This window comes from Pinus tabuliformis, chromosome 7 (genome assembly GCF_031772625.1).
Source record: "Pinus tabuliformis cultivar Carrire ecotype Pingquan chromosome 7, CPIR1, whole genome shotgun sequence".
Lineage (NCBI taxonomy): Eukaryota > Viridiplantae > Streptophyta > Pinopsida > Pinales > Pinaceae > Pinus > Pinus tabuliformis.
In genome coordinates, this window is record NC_142293.1 from 820,866,094 (window position 1) to 820,885,666 (window position 19,573).

A 19,573-nucleotide genomic window follows, 5' to 3' on the forward strand; every position below is an offset into this window, starting at 1 on the left:
ACATGGGAGTGAAGTTTAAACTTTAGTATTCACTTTTTGTTAACCTCAAACCATGAAGCAATTTTCAGAGTTGACTGTAGCAAATTTGATTTTCTGATTTAATGGTAAGGAAATAGCAAGGTGGACATTAATGTTTGTCCTTTTTCAATGTGATGAGTTTCAAACTTGAAGCATAGATCAGATTTCATTTTTGATAGTAGTTTAAAGTTATCTAGTTGTTAGCGTAGTAGAATCTGTATAGTAAACTATTACCATGAGTTGAAAATTTTAACATGGTATCAAAGAACGCTTTCAGAGATTTTCCAGATCCATGTATGGAGCAAGATGTTGCTTGCAAGAGGGAGTTGTCAAACGATCTCAATGGGTGTGATGACCTTGCTTCAATGATTGAAGCAAACTGAGACCTTTGATTGATTGTTGGGTGTAATGTCCGAGTTGCTCTAGTGATTAGTGTTGATCCACACCTATGATAGGTTGCTGACCTGACTTTTTTTCACACTGATTTGTTTGGTATGTTTTGTTCGAAAAGTTGCAGGAATGACTACTCGGTCTCTATCACATGTTGGAGGATGTTTCCAATTTTGTACAATGGAAGTTCAAGCTGCAGAATATATTGAAGAATATTGATCTTTGGAGTTTTATGGAAGAAAAGCTGACCACCCCTATCAATCCTGCACAACTGGCCGAGCACAACAAGAAGGCAGCCAAGGCAAAGAGAACACCATTGATTCAGTGAAGGACAATTTGATCCCTAGCAAAGAAGAAATTAACAAAGGACATGTTTAATGCTTTAGTCACTATGTACTAAAGTGTGAAGGTTAACCAAAAGATGTTATTGAAGAACAAGCTCAATAGAAATCACTTGACTATCACAAATACAGTGGCCCACTACCTAATGAAGATCATTGAGCTTCGAGATCAATGCACAGTTATTGAGGTCAAGGTGGAGGATGAGAAGTTGGTGCCCATAGCACCAAATGGGTTCCATTCATCCAAGGACATGTTTATTCTTGGTATCTATTCTTGAGAGAAGCTTCCTACCTTTCAAAGGCTTTGGAGGATTTCATCCAAGAGAAGAACAAACTAGAGTCCATTCACCCAGAATGAAACAAATCAAGAACTTCGCCCTCATCAGAAATATATGAGGCATGAAAGGAAGAACTAGGGAGGGTCAGAACTCAGAAGGACAAGGATGAAGAATCATATTCTTCAGACTAGGGTAAGAAACACTTGAGTTATGTGAAGTTTTTCAAGTGCCCAAAGTGAGTCACTATGCATCTCAATGTGCCAAGAGGAAGAAAGCCACATAGTAGCAAAGGCAATTCGTGAGAAGAGTAGAAGCTGTCGCCAAAGCGCATGAGTTAGCTTCCAAACTTAACACAGGTTTCTCATGGTATCATGTATTCGTACAATTTCTGATGTAGGGTGGTATGTGAATAGTGGACAATATAGACACATGACCTTCAACGAGAAAGCATTTTAACGGACTTCAAGAATAGGCAGACAGCATACAAGTGGAGTTGTGCAGTGATGCAACTTGTTTAGTTATTGAATTGTGATCTCATAGATAACAATTCATAATAATATTACATGTGGGTCAATGGGTATAACATCTCTAACTCAAGCGGTTGAGGGATGGAGTGTTATCCTTCCCATCCAGGTTATATTCTTGTACGTGACATGTTAAGCTCAAAATGAGTATATTGTTGTAACAACTTTGAGCCCTATTGTTGACTGAGCCTTGTGCCATGAAGAATCTAGTGTTTACCCTAGGTATCATCCTTGGAATGAGGGGAAGTGCCTGAGGGTTTTCCTCCAAATATGTTACCTAGAAAAAATAATATTACATGTTTATTATGATATAACAAGGAACACATCAATCAATGGCGAGATACAAATACAAAGTTGTAACAAAGATGTTACCATCAAATTTCTCTAGCATATCTGTTCACAAATTCAAAGCATTTTGAGGATGGATTGCTAGGCATAATTGACACATTACTCTTCCAATGCATTTTAAATACAACAGTTCCAGTTATCCACTTAATATATAGCATAGTTTTTCCTAACAATATTTTTGCCTCCTACATCTTTTTGGAAAACCTAGCCTAAAAAAATTCTTTCACTTAACAAACTCAATCCAAGAAAATATTTACAACTAAAATTTCAGATCCATCAATCTGCCACTCTTTTCCCACGGTCTGCATAAGAGTCTATGACAGCCAAAAAGCCATAATTGTTGTTCCAGCTTAAGACAAGATAGATTTTTGACAATAGAACTTGAACAGCTTTCATACAAACTTCCACAATTGTACTGAAATTTTTACCTTCTTGAATCTATGGATTTATAAACATCTGTCTTTTGCGGAAAGAAGACAAGATATTGATCAATGTGCTACCTTACTTATCCGTCCAAATATCAAATATGAGAATTGAATAATTCACCAAAATTCCCAATTGCAATTAGAAAATCTTGGTAAGACATGTTTGCTTAAACAATATGCTCTGTCCAGTAAAAGAACAAGCTATAGCTCTACATGATTATCTCTTTCCAATTTCCAAATGCCCTTCAAGGATTCTTGAAACTAGGAGTATGACTAAAGACACAGAAATGGGAAAACTTCAGAAAACAAAGAAGATGTATCTCTGGAACTCATTCTTACACACAATTGTTGCCAAATATCACCTTAAGGAGAGGAGGCGGAAGGGGCACTAAACCTCCTAACTTTGTAACGATAAAATATACGTGTAGCCTAACTCTTCTTGTTAAGGTGCCCCAAAAGGGTAGTCACAGAAAGTACACTTGTTTTCCTCCTTGGACACATTGATGGCTTAACATAACTTCATTTTCTTACCTTTGATTTAACCACTTGTGAGCAAACAAAAAGATAAGATTTGCTGTTTCAGTATGTTCTCATTGCTGCCAATCGTCAAGGTAACATGAACTTTAGATGCAAAAATGATTCACACAAACCCCCAAATGCACTGTTGTCTTGCTGCAAACTGAAGCTAAGAAGACAGCCTTACAATTGCTTCGTATCATGAAGTATGTTTATCAAAAGCTTAACAAGGAGTGAATATCAAGTTCAACAAACTAACTAGAAGAACAAGATGAAGTATCGCTGGAGGACTGAGTAAAGCACAAACAAGAAGTGAATCAACAAACTAATTGTCAAAAAGAACAAAATATGAAAATCCCATGTCCAGATGAATACCTGTGAAAATTTAAGATGAAAACGTAAGCCTGCCACATAAACTAAACAGTGACTAAATGTATACATACCAAACAACAGTACGTACTTTACAGTTGTACTGATCCACAATAATAGCCAGTATTGGAAGAGAAATACATTGTGATCTTTCCAGGAATAAAACCTAGGGTTCCAATAAGATGCATGCAATGACAGTGAATCATGCAGAAATCATAACCACCTAAAATCTAGAAATGCTAAAAGTGACCAGATGACTCACAGCTGAAACTAGAGTATGCAAAATATCTGAGTAGATAAAAAAAACACAGAAAGAAAAGCATCAATTTCTTAAGAGATATAGATAATAGACAAACTACATTTGTAGGTCAAAACACAGGTGCACATGGACACTTGGAGTTTGAATGGATACTGCACAAAAAACGAGGGAGGAAGAAGGATAAACAGACAGTACCTCCACAAATCCAGCCATTGCGAGCCCAGGCTGATTCTCATTAATAGCTGACCGGCGCCGGAATGACCTTTGTCTGATACCTTCAGAATTTGGTCTCATATATCTTTCTGGAGGACCTCTCACTGATGTAGACCTGTCAAACATTGAGCTGTCAAAGAAGTTCAAAGGATTGACATTATGTGCCGATGCAAGAGATGGTAGAGGATGTGTTTCCTGAGGGGTGGGCCTTGTTAATGGTAAGGATATAGAATCAGTTGACAATGTCTCTTCCCTGCTGTAACGTATTTCAGAAGGGAGTGGAGGTGGTCTTAAGGATGGCAAACTAGAAACTATAGATGTGTTATTGTTCATTTCATCCCCTATTAAAAGATTATACAAACTAGCTGATTCCATACTTCTGCTGATTCTATTCTCCATCTCCAATGAACCAACTAACCTTCTGCTTGGCATTTCGCTTGATATGTTTCTTTCAATTCTCCTAATATACCTGTTCGTTGTAATTTGTCCTGAAGAGTTGGCTGCCCCAAATGAAGTATCAGTTCTTCTTTGCAAAGGCCCAATAGAATTTCTCCCTCTCAAAGATGGAGAATTTAAACCCCTGTGTCTACTGAGAGGCATTGAAATCCGATTGCTTACATGTAAAACAGTGTCATTACTATGGTTTGGAAGTTCTAATTCCAAATCAGTTTCTTCTCCAATTAGTTCAACAGAACAACCTGCAGCAGATTCCATTGCAGTAATTGGCCTTCTGAAAGATTGAGGAGGCAAACCTCTATCTACTGAGTTCCAATGAGTTGGAGGTAACGCAGGTCCATTGTGCATGTTCCTCTGGGGTATAGCTGCAATTGTATTGTTAGCAAGTGATTCTTCAGAAAACCTTGGCACTCTACGTGACTCTTGTCCATAAATAGTACTCCTGGTCTGATTGGGCATACCATTCCATGGATTCTCCAATGCATGGCCAATATATGAAGAAAAACTAGATTGTGTTGAATCAGACACTAATGTATGCCTCAAACTGCTCGTATTTTGCCTTTCAGTGCGTGTACTAGCTTCTACCGACGACCGACCATTATAAACGTTTATTGATCCATAACCTTTAGACAAATCTTGAGAACAATTTTGGCTAGCGAATTGGTTCGCAGTTTGTGATATGGAGCTCTTACATTTAAATCCTGGAGACCTGGAAACATTTACCACCTCCCCCTGACCCGCAGGAGATTTGTCAATGTGGTCATCCACTTTCCTATTCAAACTTACCTGCTCCTGAGTCACCTGATTTACACTAGAAAGAAATAAAGAATCACTGTTAGAAGCTCCAACTGGTTCAATCAGATCTTCAGCCATTCTATCAACAGCAACAGGGGAGATGTTGTCAAAGCTGGTCTCAACACCTCTACCTCTAGTTCCTTTATCGATAAGTTGCCTATCTGACTCATTGATAAGCATAGTTGCCATTGGATATAAGGAAGATCCTACTCCAAAATGACTGAATTCCTCATGTTCTATGCCAGTCCGAACAGAATGCTTCCCATTCTTTTGCAATAAATCTGACAATCTGATCCTTTCACTGATTTCATCCAAGCTACTCCCATTATGCTCCCCATTCAAAACTATTCCCGAAAGTGCCTCAGGATCCGGCTTTTCATCACTTGAATTAATACTAAAAAGCTGATTGCTTTGGGAAAGACTTGCTGTTTCTCGAAGAAAAACAAAATTCATCTGTCTTTCTGAAGCTGTCAAGTTGGATGTTTCTGACAGGCCCAGACGATGGCTGCTGCCTGGTCTATAGGCAACTCCTCTTTGGCATGTTGGACTACTCGGTCGCAACTGAGCCAAACCAGCAGAAGAGTTTTGTGCTGAGCTCCATTGCCCTAAAGTAACAGAATTTTGCTGCATCCGGCATGTCCTCCTTGAGGTTAATGAGCTAGAAGAACCTAATTTAGGGGATATTGGAGCTGATTTTTGCAATATTGACTTGCTGCTGGAGGGATGCACACTAGCCCTGGAGGATTCTCCCTGCTCTCGATATTCAATAGAATCATTCCTAGAAGTAGTCACACTCGTACCACCTGTCCCAACAAACGACAGACTCCTTGGATGATGATTTGGATCTCCTGAAAGAAGACAAAATCCCCTGCTACTAATACCTATAAGAGGTGCAGCCCTTTGATTGGGTTGGTCGTCCATGTGAATCAGATGCTTGCAACAAGATGTTGATAAAATGAAAAAGGAAAGAAAAATATCAGGACTATAAACGTCTATGCTCCTGAACTATGTGCTCCTCTCCCTCGAACCTCTGAATCTCTAGAACCACCATTGTTCTCCTACACACAAAGTAATTGCTGTCAGGTACTGTTAACAAAACGACGTAACCAAATCCACAAGAATTTGAAGATTACTCACTAATATCAGATGATTATCTAAATTGTGTACAGCCAAACTGAAAGCATGGAGTTATCATAATCAGGAAGGTTTAGATAGAAAGATAAGAAAAAGATAGTCAGATGCCTGTGATTGTCTTGTAATTTGCTTTATCGAGATCAAACCATTCAAAAGGAAAATAATACCATGACTTGTGGAATATGTATAAAAAATCCTGTCAAAGAAAAATGCTGACGGCAAACTAATAAATAGTAACCAAATCCAATGTAAAATTTGTTATCTAGCTGTCAATTGGATGTAGCTCAGGTGGTTGGGAGAAATGTTGTTATCCTCCCCACCCAGATTCACTTCCCGCATGTGACATGTTTAAGCTCATAATGAGTATGTGCTTGCAATGGCTTTAAGCCTGTTGTCTGAGAGTCCCTCAAGGACCGAAACATGTATATTCCTCATATGGAATTTAAAGATATTTTTTGAGGGAACCCCAAAAAAAAATTGTTATCTAGAAATAATGAATAGAAAACCACCAATTTTTCATTCTTGAAGACGTTTACTCCAAAAGAAAATTAAATGTTATAAATATTTAACAACACCCCAATTATGTGATAATTAATTAAAACGCATCCCTAGAACATTAACTCAGAGAATTACCTCGGATTCCACTGATCATATTCTATCATGAACTAGAATAAACAAACCCTAAACAGATATAATATGATTGTAGCACACCACTTAGCAAGTTGAAGTATCTTGGAAGTTTGCCTAAGTGTGCCCAGGGTTCAAGTTTTCAAAGGGATATAAATCAAAAAGATAATTTACAGAAAGTAGTAGTCCTATGACAATTTCCAGCATTGCATCAGAAGCAAATATCTTTAAGTTATTCTCTTTATTTGCCGTTATTATAACAGTTTTGTTCTGTCATTTCTACTGATGTCTTTGTGCGCAAACCCTCAATTTTTTCCATTTTTCACAAGTGTAAGAATGATTGTCCCTTTGATTTAATGTCTTCTTCTCCTTGATCGTCCATCCTTCCACTTGTAATCAGGATAATACCTAATTTTATTCATATTAAGATGAAGTTTTGCCCTAACTTCTAAACCAGCTAGCGAGACATGAAAGAGCTCATATTTTGCATAATATGTTGATAAATATTGACTTTGTCTCATCATTCTTTTTACTTTTCCATAATCATTTCTCCTACATCCTTGTCAGACTTTTGTATATCTTGTTAGAACTTGACCACACTCACGGGCACAAACATCTTAAGAACAACACGAAATAGATGTCAAACAAGAACACTATGTGCATAGTGGAGAAAACCCCAAAGGGAAAAACTCCACTGTGAAATAACCAGTATAGATCCATCTTAACTCCGGATCTACCAAGCGCCAAGAGATATCAAATCTCAAGATGCAAACCTCGTTTTGAGCGCAAAACTTGAGGAAAAGTTTGCACCTCAAGAGATTTGATTCCTCTAGGTGATTGGTAGACCCAGTTTTAAGATGTATCGACGCTGGTTCTTAATAATATTATTTATATTTATGTAAATTTCACATCTCAATATATAGAAATATTCTTAATTTTAATTTTATTAAAACCCTGATAATACATATAGTTACATATATATGCAACATTTTTCTTTGGCATATTCTATAATTTAATTTTAATGTGATATACATAGCAATGATAATATATATATATATATATATAACTTCGAAAAAAAATTATTGTAAATATTGAATTTTATATGTTTGTTTATTAAATTTAAATATGTTCTGAAATATGATAGTTACAAATATGAATAGCCCTAAGGGTTAGTTCAAGTGGTCTAGAGCGAAACATGAAGTTCTTTAAAATTGATGCTAGTTGTTATCAATCAATTCAACTCTCTTCGATTCCCTTGGGGCGAGGCCCCGTAATAAGGGCCGACGGTTTACCCCCTTTACCATCCACGAAATGTGAGGAAGTACTTTGGGGTTTCCTATGCTTTCATTCCAAGTAAACAAAGAACACAAACACTGGTGGGACTACTTGCAAATCGATTCCAAACACCAAAACTCCAAAGAAAAAGAAAAGAAAAAAAGTTACGAATATGAATCGTTATTTTATTTATATAGTCAAATGGAGGTATATATATATATATATATATACATAGAAATAATTTTATTTTTAATTATACATTTATTAATTAAATTTCTTAAGTTTTTTTATGTTTATTAATTATATGTTTTGATATATCATGGATATGAATATGAATTATTATTGTTTACATTTAATTTAATATGATATGTATTAAATTTCCGCAAAACTCTACAACTACTTAGATGAATAACTGAAAACTGAAATCTAGTTTACTTTCACCAAGATACAGAGTTTCTTAACAATTCATAAGCAACGAAATAAAAACACAAAGATAAAACACATCACACAAATATTGACACACTTGCTTTCTCTGGAAACCCAACAGGGAAAACCTACTTGCTTGATATGGTATTTTACTGATTGTCTTGGAGTAAGTGAATTTATTACAAAGCAAATTGTCTCACTTGAGAAAGTGTTCAGCTTTACTCACAAATCTCAGCTGATATGGTTGATCTCGATTGGCCTAGATCAATGCTTGATCTTTGCCCTCTAGCTTGCAACCAATCCTCTGTTGCCTCCTTGACTCACTCTGCAAACCCTGTTGTCTTGCTTCAATTTTGCTCCTCCTTCATTGCGCACTTGGAAGCTTTATTCTTTGCGCTGATCTCCTATTTCCTAGCGCACTTCAAGCCCTATTTTCTAGCGCACTTCAGCGCCTATTTCTTAGGACCCCGGCTCCTTCCAGCACACAACTAGCTCCTAAATACTTGCGCACTTGTTCCTTCTATTTCTTAGGAAACAAGTTCTTTGCGCTCTCCACAATCAAGACTCTTCTCACAAACTTGTGAGTTGCTTTGTCTCACAACCTTGTGCACAAAACAAAAGAATAATCCTCGTGCCTTCGTCCTTGCTTTATATGCCCAATTCGAACATGTAAGGACGCCCAGTCCAAATTTAGAACTCGAGTTTTGATTGACGACTTAACTGAGAGTTCTTCTCGTCCTTTCTCGAATCAACACTGGAGCTCCTAACTCGTTCTCTCTCTAATCAACATTGGAGACCAACTCGCTCTAACTGAACTATACCTACCACCTTATTCTGTAGTCAAATTAATGAAGACTCCTCTTTAACTAAAGCTTCAACTCTATGCATGTTGACTTCATGATTATTCCAGTAAACTAGAAATAACTCATCATAACTGTAGTCAAACTCATGAGAACAATTCAAGGTCTTCACTGGCTAAGGCACAATCCAAAAGAGCTTGCTCGCTACATTTTCAACAATATGCATATTATGATTTTTCATGTGAAAAAAATGTTGTAATTTTATTAATAAAAACAAAATTACAATATAACAAATTGAATTGAATCAATTTATTATTTTTATTAATTGTAGCATTTTATTACTTTTTTCATTGAGCCAACAATATGTTTTATTATTATTATTATTATTATTATTTGATTTAATGTTTCATTTTAGGGACACTACAACATCTCTCCCATATCGTGTTGATCCGGACCCTTGAGGATCGAGGGTCTAAAGGAAGGAGCTCCACAAGTGTCCTTGTGGGCTTGAAACACAAGCCTAGGGTTTTGTACCCATTGATGTTTGGGCCAAAATCGTGATGAGATTTCGACATGTGATGGATGAGGATGATAGTACTCGTCGAGACGAATCCGATGCATCGAAAATCATCCGATTTCGAGTTGTAGAAATGGAGTTATGATTTTTTTTAAGTTATGTGTGGGCATGGTGGCACAAAGTTTAGGTCGGCCTAGCTATGGAGGCCTAATGACATTTGTCAAGCCCATATGTGTAACCTTTGTGTTTAGTATAAATACAAGGTGAGTGCGATGAATAATAAACATCCAAGTGTGCAACACAAGGACAACATAGAAGTGAGACAGAAGCTCGTTGAGGAGTAACATCTCTGTCTTGGCCGCAGATAACAGGAGCAGGACCAGCAAAGGAGAAAGAGGCTTGTAGTGGCATCTTTCATGACAGTTTGGGAGCAACTTTTATGTTGCAGGTGGGCCGAGGCTGAGGAAGGAACGTGTAGGTCTGTTGTGGCATATTTTATGTATGGGTTCCAATGTTTTATGCAGGCCGTGAGCACACGAAGGAGGTGTGGGTAGGCTGCAGGACTTAAACACCTTGTTGCAAGGTTGTGTGGGTTTGTTTGAGGGTAATAAGTGCCAAGGTCATTAGCGTGGAGGCAAAGGAGCTCATAGAAGGAAGGCCGCATTAGAAGAGGGTTATTCTGGGCTAGTAGAGCGAAAAGAATCCTCCCTAAAGTAGGCCGAAGTGATGACTTTGTTGTATTGATTAGGCCACAACCTATAGTGGTTAGTTTGAGGGACAAACAACCCTAAACAGGGAGTTGTAGGAGCCTTTTCAAATAACGAAGTCAACAACATTGTGAAGGGAAGGAAGTTGCATCAAATAAGGGGAGTTTTGGTTCGATTAGAGGGTTGTAGGCTACAGGAGAAACCCTAACCAGTGATCAAAACTCAATTCATGAATAGCAGTGAAGAGGTATGTGCTTTCTCCATTGGTGACTTGTGTTGGGTCGAGTTTTAGGACCAATTTGGATAGTTGGTGCATTGGAAACTTGATGGAAAGAAAGCACAAATCTTGGAGGACTATTGTAGGAGTTTTGAAGGAGACTACAATAGTGTGCTTGCATCCCTTGGCAAGAAATCAGCAGCAGCATGTTGCAGATGTTCTCTTGATGGTGTCCTAGGAGAGGACTGATTGAAGGAGTCTATTGGCAACCAAGAGGAGGGGTTCCTAGAGTATTGGATGCCCTAACTAGGTGTAGATGCTACAGCGAGGATTGGTCACTCGTGGTCAGTTGGAGGGCAGCGTGAGAGTGGGCCAAGTGTGAACGTGGATTGGGCATTTATAGTTTGCTGGAGGACAGCGTGATAGTGTCCAAGTTGGAGCCCAGTGTGCACCATCTTCATGGACCTAAGTGGTTGCTACAGTGGCAGTTGTTGAGCTCAAGGGTTGACGAACCATCGAAGCAGTTGAGCAACCCTAGACTTGTGTGTGGAGAAGGACTTATACAACAGATGATGGGAAATCCTCCTAGCCCGTGTTCATTGTGGGAGATGGACATCTTGCAGTGATAGGTGGTAGCCCTTCGTGCCCTATGTTGGTCCTCATTGGAGCAGTGCAGCAATGTTGCACAAAGCGCGATCGGGATTTAATCGGCGCCGGGAAAAAAGCGGAAAAAATCGTTAAAAGCGGGAAAAAAGCGGAAAAAAGCGGGAAAAAAGCGTTTGGCACAAAAATATTCATTTTTTTTCATTTTTTTTCAATTTTTTTAATATCTAAACCATCTACAACATAAAATAAATACATTGACACATAAATATGATAAAAAAACTAATATATAAGATGTTTAATATCATTTCTAGCGCTAAAATCACACATAACATTGAATCATGTCCTGAATAGTAAGTCCTGAGTCCCAACTCAGCCTCAAAATATCAACAAAAAATATGATAATGTATCTCATCATGTCATAATGTCATATACAATAAAATGAAAGTCTAATCCTATTGATTTCCTCTGCCCCTCTTGCGAGAAAATGGCACAACTTTCTGTTTCCCTCTAGATGTAGAAGCTGGTGCCTGTGCTGGTGGAAATGGCAGTGGAGTCTGACGTGCTCTAGAAGCTGAAGAACTAGTAGTAGCAGCTACAGGAGGCTGAGGTGGACGGAGACCACGTCCTCTACTGGTGGTAGTGGTAGCCCGGGTAGGCGGTGTCACCTCCTCCTCCTGCTCCTCCTCCTCCACTTGCTCCTCCTCCTGCTCCTGCTCCTGCTCCTCCTGCTCCTCCTCCTCCCCCTCCTCCTCCCCCTCATCCTGCACTAACCAATCATCAGTGGGATCCATGAGAGGCCTCTCGGTCTCAACCCTCCATTCAGCAGTGGTGTCAATCCCATCCAATGAGATGGCTTCCGTATCAGGTGTCTTCTCTAGTTGTCTCACCCACAATCGAAGATTGTAGTAGACATAGACCATGTCATTAAGTCTATGGGACTCCAACCTGTACAAAGTTCATGAAATAATAATTAATAATTAATATTATAAAAAAAATATTGTTTAAAACTTTAATGAATTCAAAAATTTATTTGGAAATTTGCAATATTTTAAATGTTTAAGTGTTAACCTATTGCGCTTCTTGTTGTGTATTTACTATTTTTTCAAATACACTCCAATTGCGCTCACATCCCGAGGAGCTGCATGTTTGGCTGAGGATGCGTACGGCAAGATTTTGCAAAAGGGGTACTCTGCCACCATACATCTTCCACCATGCGTCTACAACAAAATTACAAATAAAATTTTAAATAAACATAAGAAAAAAATGGAATTTGAAGAGACAATGAAATTTGAAACAAAGTTACAAAGTACAAACTAAAAAATACCTGGCATTTTAATCGTCCTATCAATGACAGCCATCTCAAAGCCAAATGTGCCACCTGACAACTTATATTGCTCAATTTGTCTAGAGATCTCCATACGTTCTTCTGGAGATCTCACCATCTTCTGGACACAGGTTAATAATCCTTCCACGACCTCAACATCAAAATTAAACCCACATGCATAAGAAAATGCAGGGTTCAGGAAAAGCCCAGCAGCATGAATGGGACGATGGAGTGTGTTGTTCCATCGCTCATCAATGACTGCCCATAGAAGGAGTTGTCTCTGAAACCCATCATCTCCCTTATCATCATAGTAGGACCGAATGGCTTCTTTGGCCCTGTCCATGGCTTCATACAAATAGCCCATTACGGGCTTCTCACCATCAACCAACCGAAGAACCTTTACCAAAGGTTCAGTAACAGCGCACACCTCCTGCACTCCCGCCCAGAAGTCTTCCTGGTATGAAACTAGTCTGCACACGGCTTCTCCTTCTGGTTTGCGGCTCATTGGCGAAGCACGCCACTCCTCTGAAAGAAACATTCTCTTCAAATCCCACATAGAATTCAAGAGGGATTGAAGAGATATGAAACTCGTCGCAAACCGTGTAATGGCGGGGCGCACCAACTCTTTGTTGTTGGTGCATTTTCTCATCAAGCTAAGCACAGATGTGTGGTTGTAAATAAATTTTGTGATGCTTTTTGATGAGTCAACAACCTCTTTGACAAAGGGAATTTTCCCTATGTCCTCTAACATCAAATCAATACAATGGGCAGCACAAGGTGTCCAAAATAAAGTAGGATGCCTGTCCATAAGCATTCTACCAGCAGCAACATAATTTGCAGCATTGTCCGTTATGACTTGGACAACATTTTCTGCACCCACCTCCAAAATAAACACATCCAGCAAATCACATAAAGTTCTTGCATCTTTGATTTGATGAGTTGCATCAATAGATTTGATAAACATAGTCCCCTTGGGACAACTAACCAAGAAGTTTATAAGGGTTCTCCCCTTTTGGTCAGTCCAACCATCTGACATAACAGTGCATCCTGTTTGTGCCCATGATGCCCTAAAATCCTCCAATCTTTGGGTGCAGTCACGCTTTTCATCTTGAAGAAGCCGGCCTCTGAAATCATGAAGAGAAGGGATTTTGTACCCCGGGCCAACACTGGCAATAACATCAACAGTAGGTTGGAAAAATGGATTATTCCTTATAATGCTGAAAGGAATATCACTCCAGAGGAGAAATTTTGTCATCAACTTGTCAGCTTGTTCTTTTTCAGTTCTTTTTAGCATTGAACCAATAGTTGGTTGTGAACCAGGTGTGGTTCGAGGAACAAAATATGATGATGCAGCTACCGGATTGACTGACGCTGCAGTAGAACCAGTGCCACTTGGCCCACTTCCTTCAGCTGACCTTTTTAGTTGCCTTTTGAGTTCTTCTTTGGCCTCTCTAGTGTGCTCTAATTCTCCCAATGCTCTCATGGCTTTTTGGATAATTTCAGCAGTTGTATTTAGACAGGGCCCCACATCATGTCCAGGGATTTGTGGAAGGTGGAACTTCAACCTGTACACCCCCCCGAATATTTCCTTTCCACACAACTTGCAATACAAGTTTTGTCTATCATTCGGAGTTTTAGGGTCACCATATTCCCAGAAAGGATCCAATTTCCTTGGCATGTTTGTTTTTGAATTTTGAATTTGCAAACCTATGGAAAAAATTAAAAATAAGGATTAGGAAATAGGAATTTAGGATTACATAATACAAATTACAATTTAGCATTTACAAAATTACAAGTTAATTATTTCCAAAATCCCAATTTCTAAACCCAAGTTACCCAACCAAATGCCAATGGCAAATGCCAAAAAACAATGAAAATTCAAAAAAAATAAACAATGTTTAAAAAAAATGAAAAAATAAAAATAAAAAATTGGTTCTCATAGTCATAACAAATTACCCATCCCAAATCAATGAAAAATTACAAAAAATTCTTTAAAAACAATGAAAAACAAAGTTTTTATAGAAGCAAAACAAAAAAAAATTAATCTACATACCTTTTTTATGGACAAATTGGTGATCTTTCTTGGATTTCTCCTAAAACCACTTGGATTCGCTCCCAAATTCGACGGAAACCCTCCAGCTCCTCTCCCTCACCTCTTCTCCTCCTCCGCGCGCAAACAGCAAAATGACATAAAAAAAATCGATTTTCGCCTATTAAAAGCCCGCTGCCCCGTGCCTCTGCGATTTTTTCTGTAAAAATCGCGATTTTTTTGGAAAAAATCGCTATAAAAAAAAGTCCGCGATTTTTTGGTATAAAAATCGCGATTTTCCGATAAAATCGTGATTTTATCGCGATTTTAACAACACTGCAGTGCAGGAAGACCATAGTGGGTTGAAGTCCTTGAGTAGCTGAGGAGCAGCAGTGCACAACTCTTAATCTGCCCAATCTCAGTAGTGCCTCTAGCCCACTGGATGCCAAATGGACTAGTGTCGTCGACGATGATGATTACTTCCTAGTCTTGGAAGTACCTCCCTCGCTAAGAGGGAGTGTTGATTTTTGTAGCTTGGGAGGTACTTCAAGCCTTGAGGATTGAGGGTCTAGAGGAAGCAGCTCCGAAGGTGGCCTTGTGGGCTTGAAACTCAAGCATGTGTTTTTGCACCCATAGATGTTTGGGCCAAAACCGTGATGAGATTTCAACATGTGATGGATGAGGATGATAGTACTCGTCGAGACGAACCGACACCTCGAAAATCATCCCATTCCAAGTTGTAAAAATGGAGTTATGAATTTTTGTAAGTTATGTGTGGGCATGGTGGCACAAAGTTTAGGTCGGCCTAGCTAATAGGAGGCCTAACGACAGTTGTCAAGCCCACATGTGTAACCCTTGTGTTTAGTATAAATACAAGGTGAGTGTGAGGCATAATAGACATCCAAGTGTGTAACACAAGGACAACATAGAAGTGAAATAAAAGCTCGTTGAGGAGGAGGAATATCTTTGTCTTGGTCGTAGATAAAAGGAGCAGGACCAGCGAAGGAGAAAGAGGCCTATAGTGGCATCTTTCATAATTCATGAATGATTGGGAGCAGCTTTTATCTTGCAGGTGGGCCGAGGGTAAGGAAGGAAAGTGCAAGTCTGTTGTGGCATATTTTGTGTATAGGTTCCATCGTTTTATGCAGGTCATGAGCACAGGGACGAGGTGTGGGTAGGCCGCAAGACTTAAACACCTTGTTGCAGGGCTGCGTGGGTTTATTTGAGGGCAATAAGTGCCCAGTTCATTAGCATGGAGGCAGAGAAGCTCATAGAAGGAAGTCCGCATTAGAAGAGGGTTTTTTTGCACTGGTAAAGCGAAGAGAATCCTCCTTGAAGTAGGTCTAAGTGATGACTTTGTTGTACTGATCAAGCCGCAGGCCTGTAGTGGTTAGTTTGAGGAACAAACAACCCTAAACAGGGAGCTCCAAGAGCCTTCTCAAACAGTGAAGTCACCAGCATTGTGAAGGGAAGGAAGTCGCATCAAATAAGGAGAGTTTTGGTTGGATTAGAGGGTTATTGTAGGCTACAAGAGAAGCCCTAGCCAGTGATCAAAAATCAATTCATTAACAGCAGTGAGGAGGTATGTGCTTTCTCCATTGGTGACTTGTGTTGGGTCGAGTTTTAGGACCAGTTTGGATAGTCGGTGTATTGGATACTTGTTGGATAAGGAGCACAGATCTTGGAGGGTTGTTGTAGGAGTTTTGGAGGAGACTACAATAGTGTGCTTACATCCCTTGGCAAGAGATCAGTAGCAGCATGTTGCATATGTTCTCTTGATGGTGTCCGAGAAGAGAATTGATTGATGGAGTTTGTTGGCAGCCAAGAGGAGGGGGGTTCCTAGAGTATTGGATGCCTTAACTAAGTGCAGATGTTACAATGAGGATTGATCACTCGTGGTCTGTTGGAGGGCAGCGTGAGAGTGGGCCAAGTGTGAACATGGATTGAGCATTTATGGTCTACTGGAGGATAGCGTTATAGTGTCCATGTTGGAGCCCGGTGTGCACCATCTTCATGGACCTAGGTAGTTTCTAGAGTGGTAGTTGTTGAGCTCAAGGGTTGACGAACCAGCGAAGCAGTTGACTGGCCCTAGACTTGTGTGTGGAGAAGGACTTCTACAGCAGATGATGGGCAGTCCTCCTAGCTCGTGTTCATTTTGGGAGATGGACATCTTGCAGTGATAGGTGGCAACCCTCTATGCCCTATGTTGGTCTTCATTGGAGCAACGCAGGAAGACCATTGTGGGCTGAAGTCGCTGAGTAGTTGAGGAGCAGCAATGGGCATGTTGACCACTCTGTGTCAACTGCCCTATAGTAGTACACTTTTTTGCAAAGAAATTCCATGTAGTTCAAACACTCGGATCATCCTAGATTCATCAGTCATCAGTCAACAATTTGTCAAAGTTGTAAACCCATTCTGCAAGTTTATAACGTAAATGATCTTAGTAAGACCATAATGTATGTAACAACCTAGGTAAGTCTATTATTTTGATCACGATTTCCATCCTAGGAGGTTTTTCATCTCACTGATTCATCTGTGTTTCTAAACACAATCTGATTGGTAGAGTTTTTCCCTCCAACCTCATCCCAAAGCTAAGGTGGATTTTGTTGTCAAGATCTTAGATGAATCCTAATGTTTTTTTATCTAGTATTTGTAAAAGTGATTTGGAAATAATTTTAGCTAGTTGGCTAAATTATTTTATTACAAGTCACTTGGTCTACCAAAACATATTTGAATCGCAAAATTGGGTAAATAATTGAGGGTCTATAAGGAATGGGTTTTCCCCCTTTAAGGGTTGAAATGTAATTATCTTATGTAAAAAATATTTTATCCATGGTGCTAAAATATTAGAGGGTTGGAAAAAATTATTAATCTCTCATGTGTAATTAATTAAAATTTTCTGGCAAAATAAATTTAAAAATCCTAAGCCAAAAATTTAATTAATTTGAGTCGAAGTTAATAAATTATCCAAAATTAAAAATTAAAAAAATCGTGGGTTCTAGAGAAATTAATTTTTGGAGTTTCCCCACCAAGGGAATATTGAAAATTTCAAGAAATTTTGGACCCTTAACCCTTGGTGGTTAAGTCAAAGTCAATTTTTTTAGAAAATTAGCTAATTAAAAATGAATTAAAAGATAAATTCGAAAATTCCTCAAAAAATAAATATTTTGACAGTGGAGATTAAAAGATAATTAAATCTTTATCAACGGTCAAAATTACTTTGATGGGGATCAAGCCAACTAACCGTTTGGAGAATTTATCTATAAATTAGAGGTCATTTGTCTCACAAAGAATCTGATCTTTGAATCGTGTACTAGCTCTTGAAGCTCTCTTGTAATTTTTCTAGAATAATAATAACGCAAAGTCTTTGGGGTTTTCATTGATGGTGGTGTTTCTCTCCTATTTCTTATGGTAATATTGTTCCTAATGCTCTACTGAAGTATATTTTAGAAGTTGTTGATTTTTAGCCTTTGGGAATAATCTATTGCACAGGTATCTTGCTTAAGTTATTGGATCTAAGATAGCATTTTAATTCAATTAAATTAGCATGTATCTCTGAATTTTTAGGATTATGGTGTTATTTTATATCTTTATTGATCTGAAAAACTTGATCTGAGTGTGCAAAGATCTTTTATATTCAATAAATTGGGCATGAGGGGAAGTCCTCGATTGGACTAGCCCACTCCCAAAGCATAAGATCTGAAGAGCCTTCATGATTGAAATCCCAAAATTTATCTAACGAAATTTCTCCTGCAAGGATTCTTGGCTAATGCCTCATTTAAAATTATTTATCTTTCATATACCGAGTATATGTTATAGCATTATCCAGCACTCATGTAGTTTTGATGCTCTGATATAGCCTTGGGCAGCCCTTTCCCATTCAGAGTTGATCATTTATTTAAACCCCAAAATTTTCAATTCCATGCGCGACTCTACACTTGCAAAAGCGCGTACACACGCAGGTACCATAATACAGAACCCACGTATATGATTTAAAATATGAAAAAATAAAAATATATCCTATTTTTCAGGCGGAGTTTACAGGTTTCACCGAAACCTAACTAAATCAACTGATTTCTGGTGGTATTTATACACCTCATGGGAAGGCCTAATCATAGAAGGAGATAGGATATCGACATTATAGTCCTTTTTGTCCCCAGATCAAGTCTGATTTTCCCTGTGCCTCCTGCACTCCCAGTCATAGGAAACCCTTATTTCCTTGCATAGATGCTCATCCTTCATTATATGGCATCCTGTTGCACATGCTTGAGGTGATCTTTGAGGCTTGAGTTGGACAAATCCAGAGGAAGTTTCCGTTGGTGCCATGGTTGGATCAGGTTGTATATATCCACTACTATTTGTTGATATCAATAAAGAAGCTCTGTCTTGTTCCTGATATGTTATGATCTCATGTTTTTTATGATTCATGTGTAATATATCATGGTTTATATGTTTATGCTTAATGATCTAACATGTTTATTATGCATGCACTTTGAACTACTTGCTATATATATGCTTCTCTGAATTGTGTTGCAGGTTTGATCACTTTGGAGGAAGCAGAGGGTTTGGACCCTACAGGATTGACATCAAACGTAGGACCTACAGGTACTCCTCTCAAACCCAACTTTGGTAGTTTATATAGTTTGCTTGCTTGAATGTATGCTTCTTGTTGATAGTCTACCTTCAATCTGTTGAGGTTGTCAACCCTTACCTTAGGGAAGTTTTTCCCGCCAACAAAACTAGCGACTCCACTGGGGATTACAGTGATGTATTTCCTAGAAGGGTTGTTTTTTCCTTGATCTGGGTTTTTCGTTCTTATTTATTGATTTTTCCAGTATTGTTGACTCATTTGCAGTCTGAGAAATCAGTCTAATCTTCTGGATCAGGTCTATATTTTTTACTTTTCTCTATTTTTTTTCATATACATGCTTTTTCTTGTATATAGAAGCGTACACACTCAATTTTTGCCAAAGAAATCT

At 38.6% G+C, this 19,573-nt stretch overlaps 1 protein-coding gene across 4 annotated transcripts in view; it reads right to left on the bottom strand.

The window, feature by feature from the left end:
* Nucleotides 1-19,573, bottom strand: part of LOC149250125 (uncharacterized) — a 74,903-nt gene that overhangs the window by 21,083 nt on the left and 34,247 nt on the right. For 2 of the 4 annotated variants that reach the window (XM_089458917.1, XM_089458918.1), the window contains exon 2: nucleotides 3,664-5,990. In XM_089458917.1, the coding sequence (XP_089315043.1) occupies nucleotides 3,664-5,853 (2,190 nt within the window). In that variant the 5' untranslated portion in view covers nucleotides 5,854-5,990. The remainder of the gene's footprint in view (nucleotides 1-3,663; nucleotides 5,991-19,573) is intronic. The other 2 variants (XM_089458920.1, XM_089458919.1) reach the window with 2 other exon arrangements.